Raw genomic sequence first — 27,839 nt, 5'->3', positions numbered from 1 at the left:
AAAAAAGATTTGATGTCCCCTGAATATATATTTGATCTATTATTTTTGTGACTCACATTTGATTTAGATGTCCAGGACTACTAACCAAGTATCAACAGCCTCTTGCATTCTTCAATAATGTCTCAGTACCTAAATCTTGTCATATAAATGTCCATATAGGAAATTTATACCCACATGATCATGTCTTCTAACCACAAGTTATCTATAGTCCACTAGTTGAATGCAGACATAATTGATTACCAACTTGGGACCATAGATTAGAAACATAATCATGTGTTGTGTCTGGTTGGATTGCTCAGGAGCTTGTCTTAACCTAATAGTTTCTCCTTCTATATAATGAAACAAAGCTTATTGGTATTCCTCATCAACCAGAACTTTTATTCAAAGAGATCTATACAAACAGAACTCACCAATCTTATCTCTTTCCTTCTCCACCTTGCTTTCCAATCTCAAGCTTTAACTCTCCCTGAAAATGATGATAAACGCAAAGAAGCTCATGAAGTTGGCCAAGAAATGGCAACAAAGAGCAGCCCTCAAGAGAAAAAGAATTTCATTTCAGAGATCAAGTATTACTACTAGCAGCCAAACAGCTGTAGAAAAGGGTTGTTTCGTGGTTTACACGGCTGATAAGATCCGTTTTTCATTTCCCTTAAGTTACCTAAGCAACACTATTGTCCAAGAGCTCTTGAAAATATCTGAAGAAGAGTTCGGTCTCCCGACGGAAGGACCAATCACATTGCCATTCGATTCGGCCTTTTTAGAGTATCTCATCAATCTGATCCAAAGACGAATGGATGAAGATACAGAAAAGGCTCTGTTATTGTCAATCTCAAGTGCTAGAAGCTCTTTTCAACCACAACAACATTGTAGTGCTACTCAACAGTTGCTTGTGTTTTAGAGTTTCGCAAATTTCTGTATTTTGTAGAGTTTATAGATTAGACAGCTTAATTGTTTCAGAATACAAACTATTCTTATTTGGTCTCTCATTTAAGTTGTCTCATAAAAATTCAAAAATGACCTTCCATATAAATGGAAACTTTATCCCAACTTCAAAAATCACTTGTTCTGACAGTTTCATATAAATCTCTGAATACTCAAGCCATATTAATGAAATATACTGTACTTCACTATGAATCATCGTATGTCCATATGAATCTCTGTTAAGGCACAGAAGATTGCACAAGAACAAGAGATGTTCTTATAATTTGAACTTACTTAATCTGTCACAGTGAGAAGAGAAAAGAGAACACTTGCTTGTATGTTCAAAGAAGGTTCCAATTATTCTACAAAATATTAACTTGATGAAACTTTTTCACTCATCTAGAGAGCTATTAACAACCATTGAATTTTCTGTAAGTTTAGGGTTCTAACTTCTCTGTAAACGTCAAAGGGTCTACAAGTTCTGCATCTTTCATTCACTTGCACATGTCTGTGTCTAAATTTAATAGTAATACTATTGTATAAGTGACTCATACCTAAATCCACATGGTCAAGTATTTTCAGGAGAGGTTTCTAATCCACATGTTGTGAGTAGACAAGATTGGTTACAACTTAGGGACCCCTTATGATCATCACATATAAAACAAAGACAAAGACAGACGCATGTCTTATGTCTGGTGTGGTTTCTCTTAAGTGAATCTAAACTCTAATAGTTTCTCCTTATATATATCATGCAACAAGCCTATTGGATTCTTCATCAACCACAACTTGCATTCAAAGAGTTACGTTATACAACACAATTTGCACATCTCTTCCTCTTTCCAATCTTAAACAGCTTTTCCCTAAATATAATGATGAACACAAAGAAGCTCTTGAAGATGGCCAAGAAATGGCAACAGAGAGCTGCCTTAAGAAGGAAAAGAATCTCTTTTCATAGATCAACTGATACTACTAGCAGCTCAACCGCTGCAGAGAAGGGCTGTTTTGTGGTTTACACATCCGATAGAATCCGCTTTGCTTTTCCAATAAGTTATCTGAGCAACTCTGTTATCCAAGAGCTCTTGAAGATATCCGAAGAAGAGTTTGGCATCCCCACGGAAGGACCAATCACATTGCCATTCGATTCGGTTTTCTTGGAGTATCTCATCAGATTGGTCCAAAGACGAATGGATGGAGACACAGAAAAGGCTCTTATAACGTCAATCTCTAGTACTAGATGTTCTTTACCATGCTCTTTTCAACTTCAAGAACATAGTAGTACTCGGCTTGTATTTTAGAGAATCAAAATCAAGCCATTTCTTCTTTGTTTGTAATGATTCTACTGTATTATTAGATTAGTCAGATCATTACAGAAATACAAGATATCATGTTTGTCTCTCTTTTAGAGTGTCTCATCATCTGGAAATCAACTTCAGTATCTTTGCCATTTTATGAAAATAAGTTAGACAATGAATATTGCTAAGTTGATAATTTTCTTTATTGGGTTAAGAGATTACATTACATAGTCTTAGAAGACTAGATTCGTCCATCAAATACAACATTAAACAACAGACAATTTTGATTCTTGAGACCGATTGAAGTTGCTCGTAGTAAGCATATCATCCGCATTAGAAGCCAATCCTACACCAAGAGAACAAGCCAACAAATCCTGCACAAGACCACATAAAAACACAAGATGATACGAAAAACAAAAGGAGCAATGATGTTAAAACCCAAACCAAACCAAAGATTGATATATAGATGTAACCAGGTATTAAAAGTAACAGGTAGCTTATGTGATAAGCTAACAGTGTCGCAAAGCCTGAAATCACTTTCTGCCTAAGAAAAACGAAATGTCCAAACACAATTATCAAACTTTGGACATCAGATACCATAGGCAAATCGTCAACAATAACACAAACAATAATTCCAAAAAAGAAGAAACAGCAATCTCAGCCGAAAGATGGTGATCTAGTGATTATAATAATCATTGTATAATCATTGAATTTGACATAATTTCATCACTGATTGCAGACAACTAACAAAAGGGTATTGAAAACAAAAACAAAAACAAGAAAACAGAGGTCAGATGGTAGTGCATGTCATTGTATCAACACTGTATTTCAGATTTGCAGACGTATGGAATTACATCCTCATTCCTCCCTTTCAAAGATCAAAACTTTGAATCAAAATTCACAAAACTGAAGAAGAATTAGGATCAGAAAATATGGCAAATCAATCACGAAGATCAGACTGGGTGTCACAAAACATTATTGCCATTTCATCATATCCATACACAACCATTATAACAGAATCATAATAAACGATTTGAGAGAATCAGACAAAAATAGTCAATCACCATGTTACAACCATCGTAATGGATGCAGATTAAGCCTGGGGCGACAATTTCATATCATCACTTTCCTCAAAAACATTAAACGAATTACGAAAATAACAAAATCTAAGCTATACGAAGAAGCATAGACACCAACAACACCTAATTCACTAAATCTACCGAATGAGAGATAAAAATCAAAACTTTATTTGGCCGTCGATAATTTATTGGATGAAGAGGAGGTTAGGGTTTAGGCTTTATATAGAAGCAGAAGACTCCTTAGGTTTTTAGGGTTTCTCTCTTCCCACCGCTTTATATATGGGCCTAGTTTATTATAGGCCCAATTTATATCCAAATAAAATCCAAAAGGCCCATAATTCGATCGTCTCTCTTCCTCTGTTGTACAAAACCATTTGTTGTACAAAAACAAAAACTCAGCTGACCCTCTCTCGTCTCATTTCATCGACGGGAGAAAATCCGATATCATCTGAGATTTCCAACAGTGTCAAATTGAGATGTCTACAGGTATTATTTTCTTTCTGGGGATAGAAATGCAGATAACTTGTTCCATGTATTTACTCAAAGAGCTTAAATAGAGTTTTCTAGTTGTGAATTCCGCTGCTATCAATCCTGCTTTAGTGATGATCCACTTTTCTATTATATTGTTTTGCTTGTCAATGTCATCTTCTTGTACTAATAGGAAACTTGGTTGTCTTGTAAAATTCAGAGCTTGTGTTGTTTTCTTAATAGTAAGCTTTATTCTAAGATCAGTTGATGAAACAAGCTTTCTTCTTTTCCTCAGGAATATCCTCTGATCTCCACCTCCATCCTAGAGCTCTGAATTTCTCCAAAACCTCCAAATCTGGTTACTTTTCTTGGCTTTTGGTTTTATTGAGATTTCACTAGAATTTGTGTGTGTGGTTCTCTTTGTTTCCGGTATATTGCTGAATCTTGCCACTGATCTCTTGTTTCTTACTGGATATGCTCAGGTTTAAGCAATCGAAAGGTGTCTTTTTCAAGTGTCGGGTATGCTCAGAACAGGAAATTGAGCTGCAGTGTTTCCAGCACAGAGAATGTAGCTCCTAAGGATGATGACAGAGGAAAGGATAGACCTTTGGTTAAGATGTGTGGCATCACATCAGCCAGAGATGCAGCTATGGCAGTTGAGGCTGGTGCTGATTTCATTGGGATGATTATTTGGCCACATTCAAAACGATCCATTTCTCTTTCTGTTGCAAAGGATATTTCCCAAGTGGCCAGGGAAGGTGGGGCCAAACCTGTTGGTGTTTTTGTTGAAGATGATGAGAACACGATACTCAGAGCAGCTGATTCCTCTGACCTTGAGCTTGTGCAGGTTCTCTACATTCTTATCGATTTTTATTTTGCTCTCACCAAAGTGATTTTCTCAGCTTTATTAACGGTTGATGGTTATGGTTTCTTACAGCTTCATGGTAATAGTTCACGTGCTGCTTTCTCGAGGTTAGTACGGGAAAGGAAAGTCATATATGTCCTTAATGCAAATGAGGATGGAAAGCTCCTGAATGTAGTTCCTGAAGAGGATGGTCATCTCGCTGATTGGATTCTTGTGGATAGTGCAACGGGTGGGAGGTACCTAGATCAACTTTTAAGTTTCTTCGCACTGTCTCATTGTAATGTATTCCTTCGAGGAACGAGTTACACAATCACTCTAGTCCATGAAACCGTTTGTCTTTCACAAGTGACTGAAATATCAAGAGTGTGATAGGTTCAATCATAACAATTTTCTGCTGTGGAAAAGGATTTAACTGGGCTCAATTCAAGTTACCTTCCGTCAGAAGCAGAAATGGGTGGCTCTTAGCTGGGGGAATCAATCCAACAAATGTTTCAGAAGCTCTTTCTATCCTTCAACCTGATGGAATTGATGTTAGCAGTGGTATTTGCGGCATAGACGGCATCCAGAAGGATAAGTCTAAGATAAGTTCCTTCATAACTGCAGTTCGATCTGTACACTACTAATGGCTTGCAATATAAGCCAAGGTAATTTGTCTTGTAACTATAGTTTCGAGCATCAAAATAATGCACTCTCTTTTCATCAGTAATAAAGGTTTAAATTAAAATGTTGGGTTGCTTCATCAGTCCAAACCTAGTCCACACAGACGAGCGAGAGGCAGCTGCTTTTGGCCCTTCCTTGAAGCCAGAGTCCAATGAGACAATAGACACAACACCTTTCAAACCCGTGGTTGAGAATTTTTACATGACAAACTCAATCACAAGAGCCTCAAAGATCATGGCTCAGTGCAGTGCTTTGCTCCTCAAGAAGTGATCTCTGTTTCCTAATATCTGTCTCCGTTGCTGTCTTCCTCTCTCTTGCAAAATAAAGGTGCAGATTCTGAGTTTGCTCGCATCTTTACTGGTCGCGTGTATCACTGAATTTTGATTTAGCTCGTGTAGAATCTGTAAGTAGTTTACACAATAAACACATGTAAGGCAATTTGGAAGAAATGTCTGCTGTTTAAACTCTGCATCCGTCAATTGGATGCTTGTGACATTGTTTGTGTGTATGTGTTCTTACTAGGAAGTTTTATATTCTGAACTTTTCATGTGTACAATTGCGTCTCTATATATAATTATAGTTTAATAAGTTTGCAAAAGGACAGAGTGTGATATGGAGTTTAGAGTTCTTGCTTCTTCTTAGTCCTCTTTTGTTTTTGTTTTTCTGGGTCCAGCAACAGTTTTGAAACCAACGTACGATATAAAGTAATTAATAACTCAATTTTATAAGTACAAATGTGTGATGTATATAGTTTGCGTAAGCATTTAGAACCCTAAGAAAAAGGAAACATTGGATAATAAGGATTTGGGTATTCTATGACGCAAAGCAAACGCACGTCTTTTAACTTTACACTCGACGTCCTTCAGACAACGACTTTGTTTATACCAAACCATATCGGTTTTGTTTTGCCTCATCAAACCAATATTGTGTACGTTTCTATTGTACTAACATTTGTTAATTTTCTTTACAATTGAGCTAATTTTCTAGTAACATGTACACCTCAAGTTTACTATCGATAACTCTTATAACACAAAAACGAAAATAATACAATTCTTACATGCTAGAAAGTAAAAACTGAATCGAAGAAAGAAACCAACTCCTTTGTGAACACATCTACTAGTAACGACCGTACGCAACTGTCACATGTGGGAAGGACTATTATCTCCAACCATGAGTTTTAAGTCAATGCTCTAATTAGCTTTTCAAGAAATTAATATCTAAATTTTCAAATATGTAATTATATATACAAAGAAAAGTACAAATAATTCGGTTTTATATGCCTCTTTATTTACGTCACACCAAATTTTACAAGTATTATTATCTTTTCATCGTTTTCACATTTTTTTTTTGTTTCAGCCACATAAAAAAGGGTATATTATCTGAACGACCATGTCAAATTTGGACATAATTGAGTTCAGTTCTATATAATTTTGTAATAGTATTGAATCAGTCACCACTGCCGTTTACAATCATTTTTTTCTTTTGTCCAATAAAAAACAATCCGTACCACTTGTAAAAGCAGGACTTGTATAATTTCTACTATTCAGAATTCTTATAAACACTAATTTGAGTTTAATTGTTTATCTCTAAAGATATATCATCTATCGCAGCCCTAATTAATATTCATAGTAGCATTATGGCATATGCTTCAAGATTATCTTGACGTGGCTTCGCAATATCCTATTTTTAAAACATCACACAAACCGTAAAGCAATAAGACTAGAAAGTAGAAACTGTAGATTAATTACTTTAAAAAAAAAAAAAAAAAAAAGTCTATGATCTTAATCCAAGTGAGCCTATGATGTTAACACCTTAATTTTTTCTTTTTGTATTGTGTACTATATTATAGCTCTAACGTGAAGAAATAAAACTAGCAATAAAGAATAAATAAAATAATTAGAGGGTCCAGTTATATGATGAAGTGTGGTATTTCTTAACTTCTTTGCAAATTTTAATTATCTATTGTTTACTTCTATAATAAACTACTCATGCTGACTCGGTCTAGTCATTATTTCATTGTTTCGTACAGAAATTCACTAGTAATTTTGTATGTTATATTTTTAATTTTATAAACGAATATAGAATGTTTTATTTCTCTTTAACATTTCTAAAAGTCATGGATCATTCAAATCCGTATATATTAGTATTAAGCAACTAATTCGTTTTAATTTATAGATCCTCAAGTATAGATACATATAAGGCTGCATTATTTTCCTTGTGTGGACGATGACTTGACATCTCAATTAATTGTTATGGGAAGATAGGTATTTTTGAATATGAAACATTATCCAGGACACTTTTGATAAATCTTTTCTTCGACTTTTCCGACCTCCCGGCAAATAATTTGTCATGTATGTACGCTCGATACTATGAAATAAAAGATGAATTTATTTCAATCATTGATATGAGATAGATGGGGGGAAAATAATAAACTAAATACATACAATAGAGTATTTTTGAAATAAATTCATATTACCAACTAACATCTTAAAGATGTTGCATTATTCTTTGGTCAAATATTGGTCTACTTGATGATTCCGTATGGCGTAAGATCAGTGCCGCGTAATTTGATTAACTAAGATTGTTTTAAATTTCTGTAAGAGATTACAATTAAACTAAACTTTTTATATGGGGTTGAGTCGTTGACTATATGTGCCTGACCATCCATTATTCGACAACAACGTATTCACTTCATTTGGATGATACTCAGTCAATTAAGCAACATATTGGCTCCGTTTTTATCCAATTTGATTAAGTAAAAAAAAAAAATGTTTCAGATAGTGTAAGAAGCTACGAAGAATTTATGGGTATGACTGAAAGTTGAAACTTTCTAAAGCCATCACAATTGTATACTTTACAAAATATTAAGATACATTGCTGTCAAATTTTATAGTTTTTTCTCGTTTGGAAAATATCAAAATATATACCTAAAACCATAAACTATATGCTGTCTTTGTTAGTCAACATTATTAATTTGAAAGATATTAAAATATCTCATTCATAAATACAAATATATAATTTTAAATATCTTTTCATATTATTTATTAAATAAATTTGATTTTCTTTTTATTTAATATATTTTTTCGTAAACCAAATTTTTTTCTTACATCATTTTTTCATAAAAATTTGCTTTTGACGTAACATATTTTCTGCTCGCATAGCGCAGAAAATTACCCAATTATTTTTAAAATATCTCATTCATAAATACAATAGTATTTTAACTATCGACATTATTATGCTAACAATAACAAACAGAAGACATTACTAAAAATCAACTCTATATTACCAATAGTGTGCCTAACGATATTACCATGTGTTTGCTCAAAACAAAAAGCTCACGGTTTTCCTTACTCTCTTTTTCCAATTATTTCCTAATCTTATGGATAAACTCTTTTGAAAATTCATCTAAATTCATTTTTCTTTTTAAAATATGTAAAATGCGAACAAAGATTACAATTCCGTATGGATACATTGTACCTCTCAAAAGAATCTGAATATTTTTAGTTGGTATATCCACTATCCCATGCATTAGATGACACTAGCTGATAATAAATGTGTATGTCAAAAAATGCATAGTAATTAGTAAAGATACTCTTGACTCAAATAAACTTTTGATTTCATAAAATCTTAACATATTAATGGGATAGTTACAACTGTAGATGATGATATAACAGAGATAAACACGGAAGTGTCAAAATCATAGGTTTAAAAAAATAAAATAAAAAGTGTCGAAATCGTCGGACTCAAAAATGTATTTAAATACAGTTAAGAAAAAACCTCTTTAGCCACATCAATCATTCTCATCCTTTCTTGTCTTCTCTGATATTTTTTTTTCTCCACCATTATTGTTTCTTCTCTCTCTCTATTAAACCCTCAAAATTAAAAAATAAAGAGACAAGTTCAATTTTTCTTCCTTCTTCTCTTTTTTTTTTCTTCTCAATTTTAATTTTATTTTGGTTGGTAGAGATTCTCTCTTTTGCTCTTCGTGCTTTGTATCGTGATCATCGTCGGTGTTGGTAACTGCACATTTCAGGTATTTACTCTTACCTCCTCACTTTCGCAACAAATTTTGATTTCTGGGTTTTTCATGTTTTTCTTCTTCAATTGATTGGGTTTTCTACTGAAAATTTTCAACTTTTTTTCTGGGTTTTTGTCTAAAGTCTAAAACCCCTTCTTAAAGGGTTTCTTCTCTTTTGTTATGTCGGCGATTTCGATCAATAGTGTCTCTGAAAGTTTTCAGCTTTTTGATGATCGGAGATTATAAGAAGTAAATTGGGTTAGTTTCTTTTTACCTAGTAACCTAGTTCTGTGTTGGTTTGATCTTCTTAATGAGTTTAATCATGTTATTTGTTCAACGATCTTCTTAATTTTGATGTTAATTGAGTTAAAGCTTCATCATTTGACTATTGTGTTAGTCAAATGCTCAACTTTTAGACTTTCGAAAAAAAAAGATTACTTTCACGACTTTTGTTTGATCAAAACTTGTGGTTTTGTATTGATCAAGCTTTTTTGTTGGTTTTAGGTTATGGTTTCTTGCTTGCATGTTAATTTTTCAGCACATGACTTGAGATTTCAAATGTGTTGTCTACTCTTGTATCTCGATTCTCAAAGTTTATCTGACCTGTGAAGATTTTACATGTGATTATTATAAATGTGAGCTAATGCGTTTATTCTCTTTTAATTTTGCAAAGCAGATCAAAAGAAAGAAGTTGCTAGAATGGATATTCCACATGAAGCAGAAGCTGGAGCTTGGGGGATTCTCCCTGGTTTTGGTCGTCACCATCATCCCTCCAGTGATGCTACTTTGTTCTCCAGTTCTTTACCTGTTTTCCCCCGTGGAAAACGTATTAACCGAATCCCTTACTCGTTTATATATGGCTTTCTTCTCTCTTTTGCTGACAAGTTTTACTTCTTTTGCAGTGCAATTGAGTGATAACAGAGATGGTTTCTCACTGATAGACGATACGGCTGTTTCTCGCACAAACAAGTTTAACGAAAGTGCTGATGACTTTGAATCTCATTCCATTGGAAACCTGCTCCCTGATGAAGAGGATCTTTTGACAGGGATGATGGATGATCTTGACCTGGGGGAGTTACCAGATGCTGATGATTATGATCTTTTTGGTAGTGGAGGAGGAATGGAACTTGACGCTGATTTTCGAGACAACTTGAGTATGAGTGGTCCTCCAAGGCTATCACTTTCAAGTCTTGGTGGAAATGCAATTCCGCAATTCAATATTCCAAATGGTGCAGGAACAGTTGCTGGTGAGCATCCTTATGGTGAACATCCCTCGAGAACATTGTTTGTCCGGAATATTAACAGCAATGTAGAAGACTCTGAACTCACAGCTCTCTTTGAGGTAACTTCAACAAAACTTGACCTGACACTGTTGGATTTTTTATAACAAACTTACTCTACAGACACTGATGGGTTAACTTTTTTGTGATATGTGGCAGCAATACGGTGATATTAGAACGCTCTATACCACTTGTAAGCATAGGGGATTTGTCATGATATCTTATTATGACATTCGTTCTGCTCGAATGGCTATGAGGTCTTTACAGAATAAGCCATTAAGACGTAGAAAATTGGACATTCACTTCTCAATTCCAAAGGTTTGCTGATAGCTCTTTGTTAACAATGTCATCGATTCTTAGTTGCACCCCTAGTTTGTTTATATTGAGCCTGTTTCCTGTGTAATTTGTAGGATAATCCATCTGAGAAAGATATGAATCAGGGGACATTAGTGGTGTTTAACCTGGATCCTTCAATTTCTAATGATGACTTACATGGAATTTTTGGTGCTCATGGCGAGATCAAAGAGGTGATAGATATCATTCTGTTTATTTGATAGCTTTGAACTGGTTTGGAAGAAAAACATCCATATTAAGTTCTGTTTTCCTCATGAAAAACAGATAAGAGAAACACCACATAAGAGGCATCACAAATTCGTCGAGTTTTATGATGTCCGCGGTGCTGAAGCAGCATTGAAGGCATTAAACAGGTGTGAGATTGCAGGAAAACGTATAAAGGTTGAACCTAGTCGCCCTGGAGGAGCTCGTCGAAGGTTTCTTTCTTTCTTAGATCTGCTACATGAATAATGAATGCCATTACATTTCTTACATCTGACCATTTATTTGATCTGCTAGCCTGATGTTGCAACTTAACCAAGATCTTGAGAACGATGATTTGCACTACCTACCGATGATTGGTTCACCCATGGCAAACTCTCCCCCAAGTGAGTCTATTTCTTGATGCTCTTCTTCAAACAAATTTGTTTATAATATCCTCAAAGACTGAAACTGTTTGATTTAGTGCAAGGTAACTGGCCGCTGAACAGTCCCGTGGAAGGTAGTCCGCTTCAAAGTGTACTTAGCAGGTCACCTGTTTTTGGCTTAAGTCCTACAAGGAACGGCCACTTGTCTGGTTTGGCTTCTGCTCTAAATTCACAAGGACCAAGCTCGAAGCTTGCACCCATTGGCAGGGGTCAAATTGGTAGCAACGGCTTCCAACAGTCATCACATTTATTCCAAGAGCCTAAGATGGATAATAAGTACACAGGAAATCTCTCTCCTTCAGGTCCTTTGATCTCAAATGGAGGTGGAATTGAGACGTTGTCGGGTTCAGAGTTTCTCTGGGGAAGTCCTAACGCACGCTCTGAACCTTCAAGTTCCTCGGTTTGGTCAACATCATCCACTGGGAATCCACTCTTCTCAACTCGAGTAGACCGATCTGTTCCATTTCCACATCAGCATCAAAATCAAAGTCGTAGCCATCATCACTTCCATGTTGGGTCTGCACCATCTGGTGTTCCTCTAGAAAAGCATTTTGGATTCGTCCCAGAGTCTTCAAAGGACGCTTTGTTCATGAACACTGTTGGTCTTCAAGGAATGAGTGGAATGGGTCTCAACGGTGGAAGTTTCTCTTCCAAAATGGCAAATAATGGGATCATTAACTCTGGAAGCATGGCCGAAAACGGTTTTTCAAGTTACAGAATGATGTCTTCACCGAGATTCAGCCCCATGTTCTTAAGCAGCGGTCTAAACCCAGGGCGGTTCGCCTCTGGCTTTGACAGTTTGTATGAAAATGGTAGGCCTCGTAGAGTTGAGAACAATTCGAACCAGGTTGAGAGCAGGAAACAGTTTCAACTTGATTTGGAGAAAATTCTTAATGGAGAGGATTCTCGGACTACCTTGATGATTAAAAACATTCCAAACAAGTAAGCTTTTCCTTTCTTTATCTTTACTTCTCTTGAAATATACTTGGAATATGATGCAGCCAGATTACTGAATGAGTTTCTTTTATATCAACAGATACACCTCGAAGATGTTGTTAGCTGCAATCGATGAAAAGAACCAAGGAACTTACAACTTTCTCTATTTGCCCATTGATTTCAAGGTAAAAATTGATTAGAGATTCAAAGTTCCAAAATCACTAACTGATACAACGAGCGGTTAATAAATCTTTGGTTTTGCAGAACAAATGCAATGTGGGCTATGCATTCATCAACATGCTCAATCCAGAACTCATCATTCCATTTTATGAGGTTTCCTTCCCTCTCCGCTTTCTTTCTTATACTTTTAGCTAAGATCACTCGAAAGGTGAACTAACAAACATCCAATATTTGCAGGCTTTTAATGGGAAGAAGTGGGAGAAGTTCAACAGTGAGAAAGTAGCTTCATTGGCATATGCTCGGATACAAGGAAAATCTGCCCTTATAGCCCATTTTCAGAACTCAAGCTTGATGAATGAAGATATGCGTTGTCGTCCAATTATCTTCGACACTCCCAACAATCCAGAGTCTGTTGAACAGGTAAAGTTACTCTTTGGTCTGAAAGTTAATGCTAAACCTTATGGAAGTTAATACTGCATAATATAGTTAGCGATGATCTTTAGACTTATTACTCGGATTAAGTAGCTATGGTATTCTTGTTCTTCATAGGTTGTTGATGAGGAATCTAAGAATATGGACCTCCTCGACTCTCAGCTCAGTGATGATGATGGCAGAGAGAGAAGCTGACACAGGAGTTGAGAGACGACTCAATGTTGTGATAATGGCTGTTTTTTTTCTTTCTAAGTACTAATTTTTAACCGTACATATTGGTGAAAGGCAGAGTTAACTGATGCATGCAGGACCCTGCGGAAGTGTGTTTTCGAATTGCAGGTTTTAAATGCTGCATGCAGAAGCTGTGCGAGTATTTACTCTGTTTTTTTTTTTTTTTTTTCTTTCTTCATGTTTTTTGGTTCCATGGAGTATATGTAAAAAAAAAAACCATGAATACTCGGTTTTATGTGGGTATTATGTTGTAACTCTCACAACTCTTGTTAAAGCTTTTGGCAATTTGTACAGTAAGAAAAAAAGAATTGTCTCTCAAGTCTTTTTTGTCTTATTTTTTGGACAGAAGTCTGTCTTGCAAAAAAAAAAAAAAAACAGAGGCACAACATTTGAAAAGATGAAGATATACATCTGAAACTGAAATTAGTTATGTCGGTACCAATGAAATTTTGCGTTAAGCTTTACAATTATTTTATGATAAGACTTGCAATATATATAAATAAAAAAACTAGTGAAATTATCTATGATCGACATGAAATTTTGTCATGTTCCAATGAATTAGATATGGTAAAGCTGACGTGGTATCCTAAGTGGGGTGGATTTGAATTGGAGTTGATTCCAACGGTGGAGATTCAAAGATTCTTTGATTGATAGTGAGCGACTCTCGTTTTCCAATCACGTGTAACTCGGCTCCACTCTAAAGCACGAAATCAACACGTCCACGTAACGATCATATATTCATGCAGTGATATAGTCGTTTAACAGAAAGATCACTCCGTCAATCTTTCCACCACTGTGACTAAATCTAAACAATTTCATGGCGAGTCTCTGTCTCTCATCGTCCCGGATCGTTTCTCTTCACCACCAGAAACCATTCCTCTCTCTTAAACTCCGGTCTCGTCCTTCAGATCTCTCCGGTCTAGGTCGCCACACGAGTCCTGTTTGCTTCAATCCGCTTAGGTACCGTATAGTGAAAACAATGGATTTGGGATTCTTTCGAGTCATGCATTTTGTGTAACTCTTTTTGTTTGTAATGTTTCTAGGTTATCGGGTGATCGTCAGCGAACCGCTACGGTATCAACGAGGGTGGAGAAGCGGCGAAAGAGAGGATCGAGTGTGGTCTGTTATGCTGCTCCGATTTCTGCCAATAGTCTACAATGGATCTCCACCATTTCTTGCCTGTATGATCTCTCTCATTTACTGTGATTTTCTTAACACATAATGCTGGTGAAATTATGCTAATGATGATTGTGTAATTTCCTCTGTTTTCATCATAACGTCAATAACATAAGTTAATTGCTATACTGAATGGTGTTTCATTTCTAGTGCATTGATGCTTGCAAGGGGTACTGGTATACATAAGTCAGTTGTTGTTCCACTATTCGCTCTCCACGCACCATCGAGCATCGTCGCCTGGATTAAGTAAGCTTTTAACATGGAGATATATTCATTAACATGGTGATATATATGGGTCTCTCTTCTTCTTTTTGCATGCTTGAGCAGCCTATTGAAGTCATTAAACTTAAACTTGTGTATCTTTATTTTTGTAGGGGAGAGTATGGTGTATGGGCAGCATTCTTGGCGCTTATTGCTCGACTTTTCTTCACTTTTCCAGGTTCGTAATCATCTTCAATATGTAGGTTGATTACAAGTTATTAATTAATTAAAGTTATACATTAATAGGTGAACTTGAGCTTCCATTCATCGCATTACTCTTGGTGATTGTGGCGCCATATCAAGTCATGAACATAAGGTTAGAATCTTAAAGAATGTAATGTTTTAATATATATCAAGGTTTTCTTTTCTTTAGTCGCCGAGACTCATTGACTTCATTATAAACTTGCAGAGGGAAGCAAGAAGGGGCAATCATAGCAATAGCAATATCTGGTTTTCTGGCTTTCCAACATTTCTCACGAGCAGGGAGCTTGGAGAAAGCATATGAGAAGGGTTCAGTTCTTGCCACTGTAGCCATTATTGGTGTCACAGTTGTATCGCTCCTTTTGTTGCTATAACTATATGCTCCTGACCAAAAATGTTAATCAGTGTAAGAATGTGTGTGAAGGAAAAAAAAGAAAGATGTGCTTGCATTTATCCGCTCTTTAAGAAATGCTGGTACATTTTTGGCAACTATTCGCTGGCAATAAAAATGATCTTTCATGTACAAACGTAAAAACAATACACATTTAAAATCTTTGGTCGACATGGGATTGGGATATTTAAAAGCTGACGTGGAATCCTACGTGGTTAGATTTGCAGTCGTATTGATGCCAACAACGGTGGAGATTCAAGATTCTTTGATTGATTGTGAACTAAACGACTGTCGTTTTCCAAACACGTATTTATGGGCCCCACTTTAAAAGCATTCCCGCTAAATCTACACCGTCCACGTAGCGATCATGATATTGATGCAAATGATTCAATTTTAACGGAAAGATGACGGAGTGATCTTTCCACCACCGTAACTAATCTTAACAATTCATGGCGAGTCTCTGTCTCTCATCGTCCCGGATCGTTTCTCTTCACCACCAGAAACCCTTTCTCGCTCTTAAACTCCGGCCTCGTCCTTCAAATATCTCCGGTCTAGGTCACAGTACTAGTGTTGTTTGCTTCAATCCGTTAAGGTATAGTGACACAGAAACACCCGATTCATAAATTCTCAATCAGTGGATTTTGGCTTTTTCTAAATGAATGTTGGTTGGTAGGTTATCGGCTGATCGTCAGCGAACCGCTACGGTGTCGGCGAGGGCTGAGAAGCGGCGAAAGAGAGGATCGAGTGTGGTCTGTTATGCTACTCCAATGTTGTCTGTTCATAATCTACAATGGATCTCGACAATTTCTTGCGTGTATGATCTCTCACTCTCATTAGCTGTGAATTTTAACGCAGAATGCTGCTGAAGATATGCTAATGTATGAAGTTTCTTACAAGTTTAGCTTAATCGGATAATAGCAAATGATTGTACAGGGAAATAGTTTAGCTTCAATTCATGTGTGAAAGTGATTTGTGATAGATAATTGTATAATTTCCACTGATTCATAATGTCAGCAGCATATAAGTTCATTTCTATACTGAATGTTGTTTCTTTTCTAGTGCATTGATGTTTGCAAGGGGTACTGGTATCCATAAGTCCTTTGTTGTTCCACTATTCGCACTACAAGCACCAATGGGCATTGTCTCCTGGATGAAGTAAGCTTTTTTTAATGCTCATTTACCTATGCTTGTGGATTTTATTCCTTTTTTTGCTATTCTGGATGACAGAAATTTTCATACTCTGCGTCTTGAATTCATCACACTTTTGCATCTAACTTGCAGGGGTGAATATGGCATCTGGGCAGCATTCTTGGCGCTTCTTACTCGACTGTTCTTCTCTTTTCCAGGTTCGTATTCGTCTTCAAGTAGGTTGGGTTATAGGTTGTTGAATTCTAGTGTTGGATTTTTTTTAGTTCAGTTGCCATTTACTAGAAAAGAAATTGGAATGAAACTCATGCTAATTTTCGACGTCAGGGGCTAAAATTTCCATTACTAAGACATGCTGAAAGGAATCACGCATGTTTTATCAGATCTTCATGTTAAATAAGAGTGTGCCTGCCTTTGTATGTTTTTAATTCTTATACAATGCCTTGTTTATAGTTGAACTTGAGCTGCCCTTCATTGCTTTGCTTTTGGTGATTGTGGCGCCATATCAAGTTATGAGCATAAGGTTAGATTCTCAAAAAGAGTGTAATGTTTCAGATCAAGGTTTTATTTTCTTTAGTCAAGACTCATTGAATTTATACGCTTGCAGAGGGAAACAGGAAGGTGCTATCCTTTCTTTAGCAATCTCTTGTTTTCTGGCTTTCCAGCATTTCTCAAGAGCAGGCACCTTGCAGAAAGCATTTGATCAGAATTCAGTTCTTGCCACTGTAGCCATAATTGGTGTCACAGTTGTATCGTTCCTTTTCTTGATATAAATATGCTCCTGACAAAAGGACTCATCTGTAAATCACTGTAACAAAGTGTATACAGAGACTAGAAATAATGTGCTGTATTATTTACTCGATTTCAATACTCAATTCAACGTGCTTGCATTTATCCGCTCTTTATGAGATGCTTGTATTTGCTACTATTCGTTGCTAACAGATTGATCTTTAGCCGCATATGATTCCACAAGGAACCAGATCAAAAATTTCAGCTTATAAGATTATGAGCTGAAAAGAGCATATTAAAGATATTGTCATCCTTTTAGAAACTGTTTGGAAATGCTGCAGGTATCATGGAGCTTGTCTGTCATTTTCGGTGTGCCTACTTGTTTTAGAGTGCTGCAGGTATGTATCTGCTTCAAGTAGCTTTCATTTTATTTTCTGTTATATCTTTCTAATAGTTAATAATGTCTGACATTGCTTTTGTATTTCTTAACCGTTCCCTAAGTATTTTATTTTCTAAAACTGTAAAGAGATACATTATGCTTAATGTGTCTACAAGAATGTATATATCCTAAGCCCTTTGATTTTGTAGTATCTCCTACTAAATAAATATACTTTCAGTGATAAACTATAGCAATAGAACAGATGGTGAGAATTAGGTCATGGATTAAAATCTTCTTGCAAATCACAGCTGCTTTCTTGAGCTCCATAGATCGCATCATAGTTATGGAAAACGCGCTTCATAATTTGCAGAGAATGATTGAAACCCTGAAACTATTGTCTGTTTAAAGATAATTTTCCCTGAGCAGTGGCATTAGTATCCCAACTGCTGTAAATATTGAGAGAAGGCTATGTGATACAGAGGTTGCTGAATTCGGAAGCCCTGTTGGCTCTGCTACGCCGAAGGGTGGTCCAGAGCCAGTTATGCCTGTAGTTGGAGTTGTTATTGGCGGTGGGTATGTAGATGATGGTGGGGAACTAAAATCTGGTGGACTCATTTGACTTGGGGGGCTTGTGCTGCAATTGGCAGATATTAATCACAATTATTTTTCTCACTTTTTTGACAGGTTAAGAAGTTGATTTGTGGAAAAAGAAACACATACCTGACTGTTCCTGATGATGATGAGAAGTGACAGCTTCCTTTACCTGGAGCAGTATAAGAGCAGATTTGAATACCAGTCTCAGATTTATCTTTAGCGTTGAAAGGTATAAACTCTAGTTATTATCAGATTCTTTGACCCACTGGAATCATATGGTGGGCTAGTATTACTAGGTTCAGGAACTATTTCTAGACACTCAACATCTATCAGTTGTGGAGGTCTCAAGTAGCTTATGCCGCTCATGGAGACAGCAAAGATAAAAGCTGGAAATATGGAAGCTAGTATGCGGGTAACTTAATTCTACTTTCCCGGTTCTTATGGTCAAATCTGTGTGGACTAGTACATAAAAAGTTAAGATGTCTTACTTGGATCTGTGCTAGTAAGTTGTGCTGCCCCTCCAAAATTGCAGCTGTCTGAACCAGGATGCTTCTGGTAATAACTATTGAAAGCAAAGGAAGCATGGTCACGAATTGTGTTAGGCTCGTAACATGCTGCACCTTGTTGTATCTGGCCACAATCAGCTCCTCCATACCCACAAGCGTAATCTAAAGCCACCTGTAATGATGTTGGCGAAGCATTTGCTTTCGCTATACACCACTGGCCACTACCAACACCTCCACCTGCACCAGTGTCACCACCACCACCATAACCCCCACCTCCAGCACCTGCACCAGTGTCACCACCTCCACCTCCACCTCCACCAGGTGTACCACCACCATATCCGCCTCCTCCACCACCTACATCACCTCCACCTGGCGGTGTAGTACCATAAAGTGGTGGGTAACCACCGGTTGGCGTGGTACCGTCAAGAGGTGGATAACCACCAGTTGGTGTAGTTGGACCTGGGAATGTCAAGGAAGGCGGTGACGGTTGTGTTATGGTTGGTGTTGTGGTACTACCACCTGGAGCTGTAGGATTAACAACTGGTATATCACCTTGTCCTCCCTGACCCTGAGCTATAACATCTAGAGCTGAAATCAATCATCACAAAAATCAAGTTAGTTTGTTGCATCCTTAAATTTTCAGAATGCGAAGAAAAAAAACAAAGCTTATTCATATGTATCAGACGCAGAGAGATTACGTGAAGTATATAGAAGACATAGAAGCATGATGGTGGAGAAACATCGAGGAGCTATACGGTGAGTCATTTCGTTCCGTAAGCTTTTGAGAGAGAATAGTCTTCAGGTAGTTGTTGGGGTTTGGTAGAGGAAATAAAGAATGTTTGCGAAGAAGTTCCCTATCAGGTATAGATATATGTTGTTATAAAGATGAAGAGAAAAGAGAAGAATCATAGAATCAAAGATTTCTTGGGATGGGAGAGAGAAGGGATGCGAAGACATGTAGGAGAGAATATAAGAAAACTTGAGAAAGGAGAAACTAGCTAAGAAGCTAGAAGAATCGGCAAGCAAAGAGAAAACGCCATAAAGAGGAAAAGGTATTTACAGATAAACTTTATAGTACATGAAGAATATATAAGAAGCTCGTTCCTTGTTTCTTGGTGGGAAAGTTCAAATCTCTTCTCCTATGTAGTATTAAGAGATTTATTGAACTAGTTATGTTTCTACTTTATAATGACATATGGAGATCATATTATATATCACAAGATACTTATTTAATCAAGGCTAATATTTGGAGCATTCGAAGATTGTTTTTGTTTTAAAGATTGGAGATGTACAACTTTTGTAAACTGTTGTCGTACTAAATCGAACAAGACAAAGTTGAAAGACTTGTAGGTAACTGAAAACAACGGAAACATGAGGAATCTGCGTATTAAGCCCAGTTGCGATTCTCTCTTTATTTGTTTCTTCTCTTCTCTTGTAAATAAGTGTATCTTATTGGTTCATTCGTCTCTAACCTTTTTTGTAATACATTCTTCTTTTACCTAGAAAGTTCATGTGCTTAACTCTGTCCAAAGTTGTAATCCAAACTAGTAGTAATCTTTCATCGGAAGCGATATAAACCCAAATCAATCGTCCTTTATTATCATGTGTGTATGTCTTCTTTTTTTAACCTTGGGCAATGTGGTTTTGGTTCGGTTTAATTTAGCACTGCTGGTTTAAACGAGAGAACCGGTTCAGTAATTTTACAAATTTAAAAAGGCAAAGAGGAAAAAAAAAGGAAAAGAAAAGTTGTTTTTTTTCTATAAGGTGAAGAAAAAATCTGGAGAGGGTTTCGTTTTCTACAGAGAGAGATATATCTTCCCTTGAGCTTCCTTGGTGTTCTTCGTATTGTCGTCGCGACTGAGAGAAGGCCACAAAAGCTTCGTTTATTTCCTTCAGATCCGATATAGTGAGAGAGAGAGAGAGAGAGAGGCAGCTTACGGCGGATAAATATGAGCAGCAGCAAGGTCGGCGGCGGAGCAAGGAAAGGAATTCAGGATATTCCGTCAGGGTCTAGAAAAATAGTACAAAGCTTGACGGAAATTGTAAACTCTCCTGAGGCTGAGATCTATGCTATGCTTAAAGAGTGCAATATGGATCCTAACGAAACCGTTAGTCGCCTCCTCTCTCAAGGTTCCTCCTTTTTCCTCCTCCTCTATTTGTTTGAGCTGCTGTGTCTTTGGATTGTTAATTTGGGCCTGGGGTTTTCATGTATCCCGAGGAGGATTTCTCGAAATCGACTTAATTACTAAGGGTTTCTATTAGGGTTTGATTGGGGTTTTTATTCTGAACAGACCAATACTTTCGTTTTTGTTAGTTTCTAGAATTTAGTCATTGTGCAATTCTAAAGCTGTCGCCTTTAATATGGTTCCCCTTGTAATTGTCCAACTTTCTAGCTGGTTCGGTTTTATAGAGAAGAAAGATGTTGTTAATGGTTTGCTTTCTTAGTTCTTGATTCAAGGCTTGTCTTTGTTCTATTATTAATGATATTGATACTTGTTTTTTCCTTATTCAGATCCATTTCACGAGGTAAAGAGCAAGAAAGAAAAGAAGAAAGAGGTGAGTCCATGTTACAAATCGTATTCTTATGGATAATAGACCCAGGGGTGTTTTGTTTTGTGCTTTTGGTGTCCAGTGTTGGCGTTTTATGTGCAAACTTATGGCACAATCTCTGTATCATTACATGCTTCAACCATGTGTGATACAATCAACTTCTCTTTCTAGTACACAATTTCTATGTTGACACATCTGGCAATGATATTTTTTATTACTAGCTGTCATCAATCATCATGCTGTACCTGACTCTAGATGTTTTGCTGGAATCAAATGAAGTCTAGGTCTAGCTAGTTATTATGTAGTACCTGACTTTCGATGTTTTGTTGGAGTGAAATGAATTCTAGTTTTAGCTAGTTATCGTTTTAATTTACTAGAATTTTGGTGATTTTAAAAGTTTTTTTTTGTCTATTCAGACTAGGGATATATCAGATTCTCGGCCGCGTGGTGCTAATAACACCTACAACCGTGGTGCTAGAGGTGGTTCTGCTCGCTACGCCGGACGAAGTGGATCTACCCATTTCAGCTCTACTGGTATAAGCATGATCTCTTGTATACACAAATATATTTAGTTTTAACCGTAAGATTCATGCTTATGTGCTTCCGTTGTTCAGATTCTGGAAACTTCCAGGGAAAATCTACAAATAAGAAAGAAAGTGGAACGCAGGGTTATACAAGTTCTTGGTCTTCTGCTTCTGGAGTGGCGAACACCTATCAAACACCACACAGGTTTCCCCTTGAGCGATTCTTTATTTTTTTTAGATGGGAATTGGGATGCAGTTGAAATATTTAGTGGAAGTTCTGTCTGCGTATTGAATCAATTAATTGATTTCATATTTTACTCATATGGTTACTCATTGTATTAGTAGGATCCATTTAGTAGTGTTTCAGAATTCCCAGTTTATGACGTGCTTAAGGGATATCACTAGATACGAAAACTGTGACGGATTGTTTAAAGTAATTATATGACCTATACCTTAGGTAGGTAGTAGAATATCACAATTAGTTTTACTGGTTCATTGCAAGTCTCTAGTTTGTGAAAGATTTGAGCCAATAACTAGAGAATCTTTTCATGTACAGTTTCTGTTTTACTAACTAGAAGCAATGAAAACTTACATACTGGTTTGGAGTTGTATGATGAGGTTAGGTATGGTCATTTTGTCAAGATCATGCATTACAGTTGAATGTGTGCTCCATGTTGACCTTAACTTTTTCATTCCGCATTTCTCTTTTTTTTAGCCTTTTTAATTTGACATTTTTTTCCCTTGGATTATGTTTTTGTACATGTTTCTATTTGGGTTGTACAAGTTTCTCATGTATCCTACTTATCCTTTGCAGTGAACCCGTTGCTACGGAAAACAAATTGCCTCCTGTTACCTTGGGAGATGGAATATCATCATCACAGTCAGCTTCTGGACATCAAACTGCATGGTTTGGAGCTCCAGGCCAGAGGTCTATGGCTGAAGTTGTGAAGATGGGTAGACCACAGAACAAGACAACAAAGCAAAATGTCAATATGGGTTCTGAGATAAATCATGAACACAAAGTTAGTGCAAATCATCAGGCCCCTGTTAAAGATGAATGGCCGTCGATTGAGAAGCCGCTGGCTCCTAGTACATCTTCTTTATCAGTAGCACCAGCAGAATCAGAAGTACGCAATGGTCCAGCTGATTTCCAATCCGATAGAGGAGATCAATATCTGAAGGACCGGTTAGAAAATATTCATATAGCAGAAAGTGGCCCTTCTGAAAGTCGTAAGGTTGATCATGTGCAAGCCGACTCTGTTCAAGAAGATGAATCTGTAGTTTCGTCAGAAATTGATGATAATCCATATCAGACACAGAGCCATCCAGTAGAGCACCACAAAGGTAATATTTTGAATCTTTATAAAATGTTTCCCATTTATTGCTAGTGTGTGCCATTATGTTCAAATTCTTTTTCCTGTTTCATTTTGGAGTGGGCTTGTGTTTATTGATCATGTGAATACAGATAGGATTATAGTTCTGCTGGGGGTGATAAAAGCTTCTTTGCTGTTTAGTTTGTCATAAAACTATACTATACTTTGCCTGCTCTGTTTTCTTTCTCAACTATTTTTTGGCGGTAGGGTGATACTCATTATGTGATGTTTTGTTACAAAATATAGTATTCAAAAATCAATACCTTATGAGGATCTTTTGGTGTTTCTGATGTTTTTTTTTATTCACTGTCTCATTATTACTTTTCAGATGAAGATGATGTTTCATCTGGTTCAGCCAGTTTTCAACAACTAGATAGTCATGATCAAGAAGTCTCACATGAAAAGGATAGACCTGCTGTTGTAATTCCAAACCATTTGCTAATTCACACAGAAGAATGCGCGCAATTAAGTTTTGGAAGCTTTGGAGGTTTTGGATCAAGGCCTTTGAGCAACAGCGTAGAAGCGACTTCTGATGTAGCTCCACAAATCGAACATTCAGATGCAAGGTATATTTTGTGTTTACTGATTACTTTTTCCAAACTTTTTATGGACTTCATTTATATCATACTTACCAACTGATCATACTTGTTTGCAGAAATACTGAGTTCTATGGAGATGAACATCTGGGAAGTACAACCAATGGAAATATGGTCCACACACCTGCTACTGGAAATTATGATGATTCTTTAGAAACGAGGCGAGAGGTGTTGAAGCAAGAAAACTCTGAGGGCGCTCAGGAGCACCAGTACACATTTACCCAGTCTGAGCAAGGGTATGCGTATGAAAATGCTAAGCAGCAGCAGATGAATTCTGCATATGATGCCTCACACACAAATTCACAGAATCAGATGCATAATCTTGATTCATTATCAAATGTGATGGTAAGCTACATGTTTATTTTTTATAACAGAACCATGTTTCAAAGGGTTTTGAAAATCATAGTTGTTTGTGATAGCTTCTAAGATACTCAATTTTCTTTTTAAAATGCAATCAGGCTTTTTATATTTTTGCTGGAAGAGTAGCTTAGTAATCTCTGAAGTGATTCCCATGAAATTCTTGAATGTTAACATTAGTTCTTGTATGTTTTTATCTCAGCAGGGGTATTCACACTCAGTTCCCAACACTTTATTGGCACAAACAGCACAAAATGCGAGGGAACTTGACTTCCAGTATTCACCTTTCTCAGCTCAACAGTCTATGCAATCAAGAACTAGCAACAATGCCTCATCACTTGGTGGCCAAAGCATTTCAATGCCAGAGGTAAATAATTCTTTCTCCTTGAGAAACACGGGACTGAAATAGTTCTTTCTCTTAGCTTGTTTTCAGAAGTAGTAGTTACTGGTTAGTTGTCACATGGGTACTGTTTTGCTTACTTAGCCAAAGGCAGTAGTTTCTTCAGATTCGAAATCTGAATCTTCTTTTACAAGTGAAACGTGTGTGATTTTGATTTTATATTCTTTTACATTGCAGGCGCTCCGAGGCAGTGGAATTCCGGCAACACAGCCAACCCAGCAAACACTACCTGGTGCTAATATCGCTACTGGACCTGCTCTTCCTCAGCAGCTTCCAATGCATTACTCTCAACCCACATTACCTCTAACACACTATGCAAACATGATCGGTTATCCTCTAATGCCTCAGAATTATCCATACATGCCATCTGCTTTCCAGCAAACATTTGCTGGTAATAGTGCATACCACCAGCAACTAGCTGCATTGCTTCCGCAGTACAAAACCAATGTCTCTCCCGGTAATTTGCCTCAGTCTGCAACAGCGCCTGCCTCTGCTTATGGATTTGGAAACTCGACCAATGTCGGATCTGCCGGAAACTTCCCTCTTAACCAACAGTCTGCTACTACCGGTACAACGCTTGGTTATGACGATGTTCTTAGTTCTCAATACAAAGAGAATCATCTGTTGGCACTTCAGCAGCAGCAGCAACAACAGCAACATCAACAACAGGTACTTTCTCGTTTTGGTCACTTCCTTGCCACTTTCGTTTGGTTTCAGGCATGAACCATTTTGGTGACGTTCTTCCTCTTTTTGACTTAAATATACAGAACGAAAACTCGGCGATGTGGCATCAGGGTCATGGTTCCAGAACCATGTCAGGTGTCCCGACTAACACGTATTACAACCTCCAAGCACAACAACAACTGCAACTACAACACCAGCAACAACAACAGCAGGCTCAGCAAGCAGCGGGAGGGTATCGCCAAGCTCAGCAACAACAGCATTATGGATCTCATGGATACCCAAATTATTATCAGTCTCAGACCGAAATGTCACTCGAGCGCCAGCAGCAAAACCCTAGGGATGGTGCTGGGTCTCAGGCTGGTCAACCGTCGAATCAATCTCAGCAGCAGCTCTGGCAAAACTCTTACTAAATAAAGAAAGAGAGTGGTTTTTTTCAGCTTCTTTCTCTCGCTTATAGAGGTTTGTGTGGCGAGTCTGAAGAGGAAATATGGTTGTGTTCTAAAATGTAACTTATCATCATCTTTTGTCTCCTCTGTTAACTTAGGGAACATGCAACTCTGATTTCATCAATGCAACTTCAGAAATGAAACTTTTTTTTTTAACTCTTGCCTCTTCTTACTTCTCTTGTCTAAGGGCTCAACGTGATTTTTGAAGCATGTTCTTCTCTTGTTTATATTTCTGTGGAATGAAAAACATATGTTCAATTAATTTATAATTTGCTTAGGTTACAAACTTCTCTCCAGCTGTATAAGTAAATGGAGGAATGCCTCCAATGTTCGAAAGCCTAAACCTCCTTCTGATAGTTGCATAATTTATCCCAGGCAATCCAATGAATCCCTTAACTATCTGCTCTTGTCTTCCACAAAAAATCCGCGATAGCACTGGATAATTTTGAGCGTATAGCTTTAGGTAGGAGGAAACACGACATGACGTATGTCAGAAGGGTTTGAGCTACTGATTTTATAAGAATCTCTTTCCCACCCTTGGAAAGGAATTTGGCTCACCAAGTGTTGAATCGACTATGGAGGTGATCTTGGACAAAAGCGAAGACTTGGGTTTTTGAACCGTGAATTTTTTCAGGAAGTCCCAAGTAAGTGCCCATTCCTCCTTCGTTGGATATCCCAAGTGTTCTTTTGATGGTACTTCGAGTTTGTGTATCAACGTACTTGCCAAGCATCACCGAGAATTTTCGAAATTTAGTTGTTGTCCAGATGCCTCGCCGTACGAACGAATAATGTCTATAATAGCCTTTCCCTGACTTTCATTCGCTTTACAGAAAAATAAACTATCATCTGCAAAGAGGAGATGAGAAGTCGATGGGCTTGCCTTTGAGACTTGAAGTCCTTGAATGTGGCCATTCCATTCAGCTGATTTGAATTGGGCAATTAATGCCTCCGTGCATAAGATGAAAAGAAAAGGAGATATTGGGTCCCCCTATCTTAGACCTCTCGTTGATTTGATCAATCCACGAGAAGTTCCATTGAGAATCATTTTATATGATACAGAGAAAATGCATAACATAACCCGATCAATCCAAGTTTTGGAGAATTCCATTTTCTCCATTAGAACTCAAAGAAAGTGTCCTTTAACTCGGTCGAACGCTTTACTCATATCTGTTTTTATTGGCATGATTTTTTTTTTACATGCAACATTTGAGCGGAGAGCATGGAAGTTCTCTTGAGCGATAAGAATGTTATCTGCTATAAGCCTACCAGCTACAAAAGCTGATTGGGTCTCGGATATCATATTCGAAAGGATATTCTTAAGGCGCTAGCTAAACACTTTTGAAATAACTTTGTAAACAATGTTGCAGAGACTTATCGGTCTAAATTCTGTCATTGATCTCGGTCGCTCCGTCTTTGGAATCAAACATATATTTGTCTCATTGAGACGATGGTCAAAAGTACCAGAGACAAAAAAATCTTTGACTAGGCGAAAAGATCATCTCCGACAATATCCCAGAATCTCTGATAAAAAGCGGCTGTTAAACCATCTGGTCCAGGTGTTTTATCAGGATTTAGAGAGAAAAGAGCTCTTCGGATTTCTTCGAAAGAAACATCCTTAACAATCATCTCCTTCATCCCTTCTGTAATTATCTCAGGAATTTCTCGGAGCGCCGATGAAAAATCAATCGGGTTTGTTGTAGAGAAAAGATTTTGAAAATAATCCACTACTAATGCTTCAATGCCTGATTCTTTGTCTATCCAAGTCCCATTTTGATCTAGCAGACCAATTTATTCTATACCGCGCACGACGTTGCATTGTCGTAGCATGGAAAAACTTGGTGTTCAAATCTCCTTCTTTGTACCACAATACTCTGCTTTTCTGTTTCCAGAATATATCTTCTTCTCTATAAGCCCCACATAGTTGCAATTTAAGATTCAAAAGTTCATCAATTGATACATTCTCATTATTTTGAGCTTCGTCAATTTTTGATTGTAGGCTCAAAATCAGCTTCTCAGAGTTTGTTATTGTAGATTTTTTCCAACAAGAGATGATTTGACCACAATTTTGACCACAAGTGGAAAACTTCACCACTTGGACCGTTTGCTGAACGTCTTGACTGCCTCATGTTAGGTGAGAAACCCCCATGAAGGTTAAACAATTTTTTAGACGCCGCACCTTGAATA

At 37.1% G+C, this 27,839-nt stretch overlaps 9 protein-coding genes, 2 long non-coding RNA genes, 5 other non-coding genes and 1 pseudogene across 31 annotated transcripts; 8 read left to right on the top strand and 9 right to left on the bottom strand.

The window, feature by feature from the left end:
- The first annotated feature begins 280 nt into the window (after positions 1 to 280).
- Positions 281 to 1,114, top strand: AT1G29430 (SAUR-like auxin-responsive protein family). The gene has a single exon (NM_102683.3). The coding sequence runs from the start codon at positions 473 to 475 to the stop codon at positions 896 to 898; it is 426 nt and encodes a 141-aa protein (NP_174236.1). The 5' UTR covers positions 281 to 472; the 3' UTR covers positions 899 to 1,114.
- A 485-nt stretch (positions 1,115 to 1,599) lies between these two features.
- On the top strand, positions 1,600 to 2,322 carry AT1G29420 (SAUR-like auxin-responsive protein family). 2 transcript variants are annotated; one of them, NM_001332857.1, is made up of 1 exon: positions 1,600 to 2,322. In NM_001332857.1, the coding sequence occupies exon 1, from the start codon at positions 1,671 to 1,673 to the stop codon at positions 2,214 to 2,216; it is 546 nt and encodes a 181-aa protein (NP_001320587.1). In that variant the 5' UTR covers positions 1,600 to 1,670; the 3' UTR covers positions 2,217 to 2,322. The 2 variants fall into 2 exon arrangements, with proteins under 2 accessions (NP_001320587.1, NP_174235.2); NM_102682.4 differs by having other exon boundaries at positions 1,701 to 2,322.
- Positions 1,712 to 2,053, bottom strand: AT1G06257. The gene has a single exon (NR_139046.1). It is a non-coding gene; the product is annotated as an other RNA (long non-coding RNA).
- Positions 2,323 to 2,396: 74 nt separating the features above from the next.
- AT1G29418 (uncharacterized protein) lies at positions 2,397 to 3,068 on the bottom strand. Its single transcript, NM_001084154.1, has one exon — positions 2,397 to 2,821. The coding sequence runs from the start codon at positions 2,811 to 2,813 to the stop codon at positions 2,547 to 2,549; it is 267 nt and encodes an 88-aa protein (NP_001077623.1). The 5' UTR covers positions 2,814 to 2,821; the 3' UTR covers positions 2,397 to 2,546.
- Positions 2,678 to 2,817, bottom strand: AT1G06253. Its single transcript, NR_139045.1, has one exon. It is a non-coding gene; the product is annotated as an other RNA (small nucleolar RNA).
- AT1G06247 lies at positions 2,865 to 2,950 on the bottom strand. Its single transcript, NR_139044.1, has one exon. It is a non-coding gene; the product is annotated as an other RNA (small nucleolar RNA).
- AT1G06227 lies at positions 2,983 to 3,506 on the top strand. Its single transcript, NR_139040.1, has one exon. It is a non-coding gene; the product is annotated as an other RNA (long non-coding RNA).
- Positions 3,000 to 3,080, bottom strand: AT1G06243. Its single transcript, NR_139043.1, has one exon. It is a non-coding gene; the product is annotated as an other RNA (small nucleolar RNA).
- Positions 3,134 to 3,210, bottom strand: AT1G06237. The gene has a single exon (NR_139042.1). It is a non-coding gene; the product is annotated as an other RNA (small nucleolar RNA).
- Positions 3,246 to 3,348, bottom strand: AT1G06233. The gene has a single exon (NR_139041.1). It is a non-coding gene; the product is annotated as an other RNA (small nucleolar RNA).
- Positions 3,507 to 3,625: 119 nt separating the features above from the next.
- Positions 3,626 to 5,949, top strand: PAI3 (phosphoribosylanthranilate isomerase 3). Of its 7 annotated transcripts, NM_001332855.1 has the most exons (6): positions 3,687 to 3,778; positions 4,056 to 4,118; positions 4,243 to 4,607; positions 4,698 to 4,861; positions 4,998 to 5,269; positions 5,369 to 5,873. In NM_001332855.1, the coding sequence occupies exons 1-5, from the start codon at positions 3,769 to 3,771 to the stop codon at positions 5,035 to 5,037; spliced, it is 642 nt and encodes a 213-aa protein (NP_001322252.1). In that variant the 5' UTR covers positions 3,687 to 3,768; the 3' UTR covers positions 5,038 to 5,269; positions 5,369 to 5,873. The 7 variants fall into 7 exon arrangements, with proteins under 7 accessions (NP_001322253.1, NP_001322252.1, NP_001322255.1 ...); NM_180623.2 differs by having other exon boundaries at positions 3,691 to 3,778; positions 4,998 to 5,949; NM_001332853.1 differs by having other exon boundaries at positions 3,691 to 3,778; positions 4,698 to 5,269; positions 5,369 to 5,949.
- A 3,119-nt stretch (positions 5,950 to 9,068) lies between these two features.
- Positions 9,069 to 13,701, top strand: ML5 (MEI2-like protein 5). Of its 3 annotated transcripts, none has more exons than NM_179396.3 (12): positions 9,069 to 9,318; positions 9,980 to 10,129; positions 10,206 to 10,645; positions 10,743 to 10,901; positions 10,994 to 11,110; positions 11,202 to 11,353; positions 11,436 to 11,524; positions 11,602 to 12,505; positions 12,600 to 12,684; positions 12,764 to 12,832; positions 12,917 to 13,099; positions 13,229 to 13,701. In NM_179396.3, exons 2-12 carry the CDS (start codon positions 10,003 to 10,005, stop codon positions 13,304 to 13,306), a joined length of 2,403 nt encoding a protein of 800 aa, NP_849727.1. In that variant the 5' UTR covers positions 9,069 to 9,318; positions 9,980 to 10,002; the 3' UTR covers positions 13,307 to 13,701. The 3 variants fall into 3 exon arrangements, with proteins under 3 accessions (NP_849727.1, NP_001320501.1, NP_174233.2); NM_001332851.1 differs by having other exon boundaries at positions 9,069 to 9,561; positions 13,229 to 13,659; NM_102680.2 differs by having other exon boundaries at positions 9,221 to 9,318; positions 9,977 to 10,129; positions 13,229 to 13,659.
- A 331-nt stretch (positions 13,702 to 14,032) lies between these two features.
- COR413IM1 (COLD REGULATED 314 INNER MEMBRANE 1) lies at positions 14,033 to 15,570 on the top strand. Its single transcript, NM_102679.6, has 6 exons — positions 14,033 to 14,302; positions 14,386 to 14,523; positions 14,669 to 14,764; positions 14,893 to 14,957; positions 15,026 to 15,095; positions 15,189 to 15,570. The coding sequence occupies exons 1-6, from the start codon at positions 14,160 to 14,162 to the stop codon at positions 15,352 to 15,354; spliced, it is 678 nt and encodes a 225-aa protein (NP_564328.1). The 5' UTR covers positions 14,033 to 14,159; the 3' UTR covers positions 15,355 to 15,570.
- Positions 15,571 to 15,595: 25 nt separating this feature from the next.
- On the top strand, positions 15,596 to 17,632 carry COR314-TM2 (cold regulated 314 thylakoid membrane 2). 2 transcript variants are annotated; one of them, NM_102678.3, is made up of 6 exons: positions 15,795 to 15,963; positions 16,045 to 16,185; positions 16,431 to 16,526; positions 16,653 to 16,717; positions 16,971 to 17,040; positions 17,125 to 17,632. In NM_102678.3, the coding sequence occupies exons 1-6, from the start codon at positions 15,821 to 15,823 to the stop codon at positions 17,288 to 17,290; spliced, it is 681 nt and encodes a 226-aa protein (NP_564327.1). In that variant the 5' UTR covers positions 15,795 to 15,820; the 3' UTR covers positions 17,291 to 17,632. The 2 variants fall into 2 exon arrangements, with proteins under 2 accessions (NP_973936.1, NP_564327.1); NM_202207.1 differs by having other exon boundaries at positions 15,596 to 16,185; positions 17,125 to 17,406.
- On the bottom strand, positions 17,535 to 20,303 carry AT1G29380 (Carbohydrate-binding X8 domain superfamily protein). 4 transcript variants are annotated; one of them, NM_102677.4, is made up of 4 exons: positions 19,424 to 20,199; positions 18,708 to 19,313; positions 18,346 to 18,388; positions 17,535 to 18,259 (listed from the first exon to the last, which is right to left on the bottom strand). In NM_102677.4, the coding sequence occupies exons 1-4, from the start codon at positions 19,488 to 19,490 to the stop codon at positions 18,028 to 18,030; spliced, it is 948 nt and encodes a 315-aa protein (NP_174231.2). In that variant the 5' UTR covers positions 19,491 to 20,199; the 3' UTR covers positions 17,535 to 18,027. The 4 variants fall into 4 exon arrangements, with proteins under 4 accessions (NP_174231.2, NP_001322587.1, NP_001322589.1 ...); NM_001332850.1 differs by having other exon boundaries at positions 18,346 to 19,313; NM_001332849.1 differs by having other exon boundaries at positions 17,705 to 18,388; positions 19,424 to 20,303.
- A 170-nt stretch (positions 20,304 to 20,473) lies between these two features.
- On the top strand, positions 20,474 to 25,951 carry AT1G29370 (RNA polymerase II degradation factor-like protein (DUF1296)). Of its 2 annotated transcripts, NM_102676.4 has the most exons (10): positions 20,474 to 20,855; positions 21,238 to 21,281; positions 21,692 to 21,809; positions 21,890 to 22,004; positions 22,614 to 23,143; positions 23,501 to 23,738; positions 23,828 to 24,113; positions 24,328 to 24,492; positions 24,703 to 25,194; positions 25,293 to 25,809. In NM_102676.4, exons 1-10 carry the CDS (start codon positions 20,675 to 20,677, stop codon positions 25,617 to 25,619), a joined length of 2,496 nt encoding a protein of 831 aa, NP_174230.2. In that variant the 5' UTR covers positions 20,474 to 20,674; the 3' UTR covers positions 25,620 to 25,809. The 2 variants fall into 2 exon arrangements, with proteins under 2 accessions (NP_174230.2, NP_001321633.1); NM_001332847.1 differs by lacking the exons at positions 20,474 to 20,855; positions 21,238 to 21,281; positions 21,692 to 21,809; positions 21,890 to 22,004 and adding an exon at positions 22,242 to 22,417 and having other exon boundaries at positions 25,293 to 25,951.
- Positions 25,952 to 27,720, bottom strand: AT1G29360 (annotated as a pseudogene; the record flags this gene model as incomplete). The annotated part of the gene is made up of 1 exon: positions 25,952 to 27,720.
- Positions 27,721 to 27,839: the final 119 nt, after the last annotated feature.

This window comes from Arabidopsis thaliana (genome assembly GCF_000001735.4).
Source record: "Arabidopsis thaliana chromosome 1 sequence".
In the NCBI taxonomy this organism is placed as follows: Eukaryota; Viridiplantae; Streptophyta; class Magnoliopsida; order Brassicales; family Brassicaceae; genus Arabidopsis; species Arabidopsis thaliana.
This window is presented reverse-complemented; position numbering and strand designations above follow the sequence as displayed.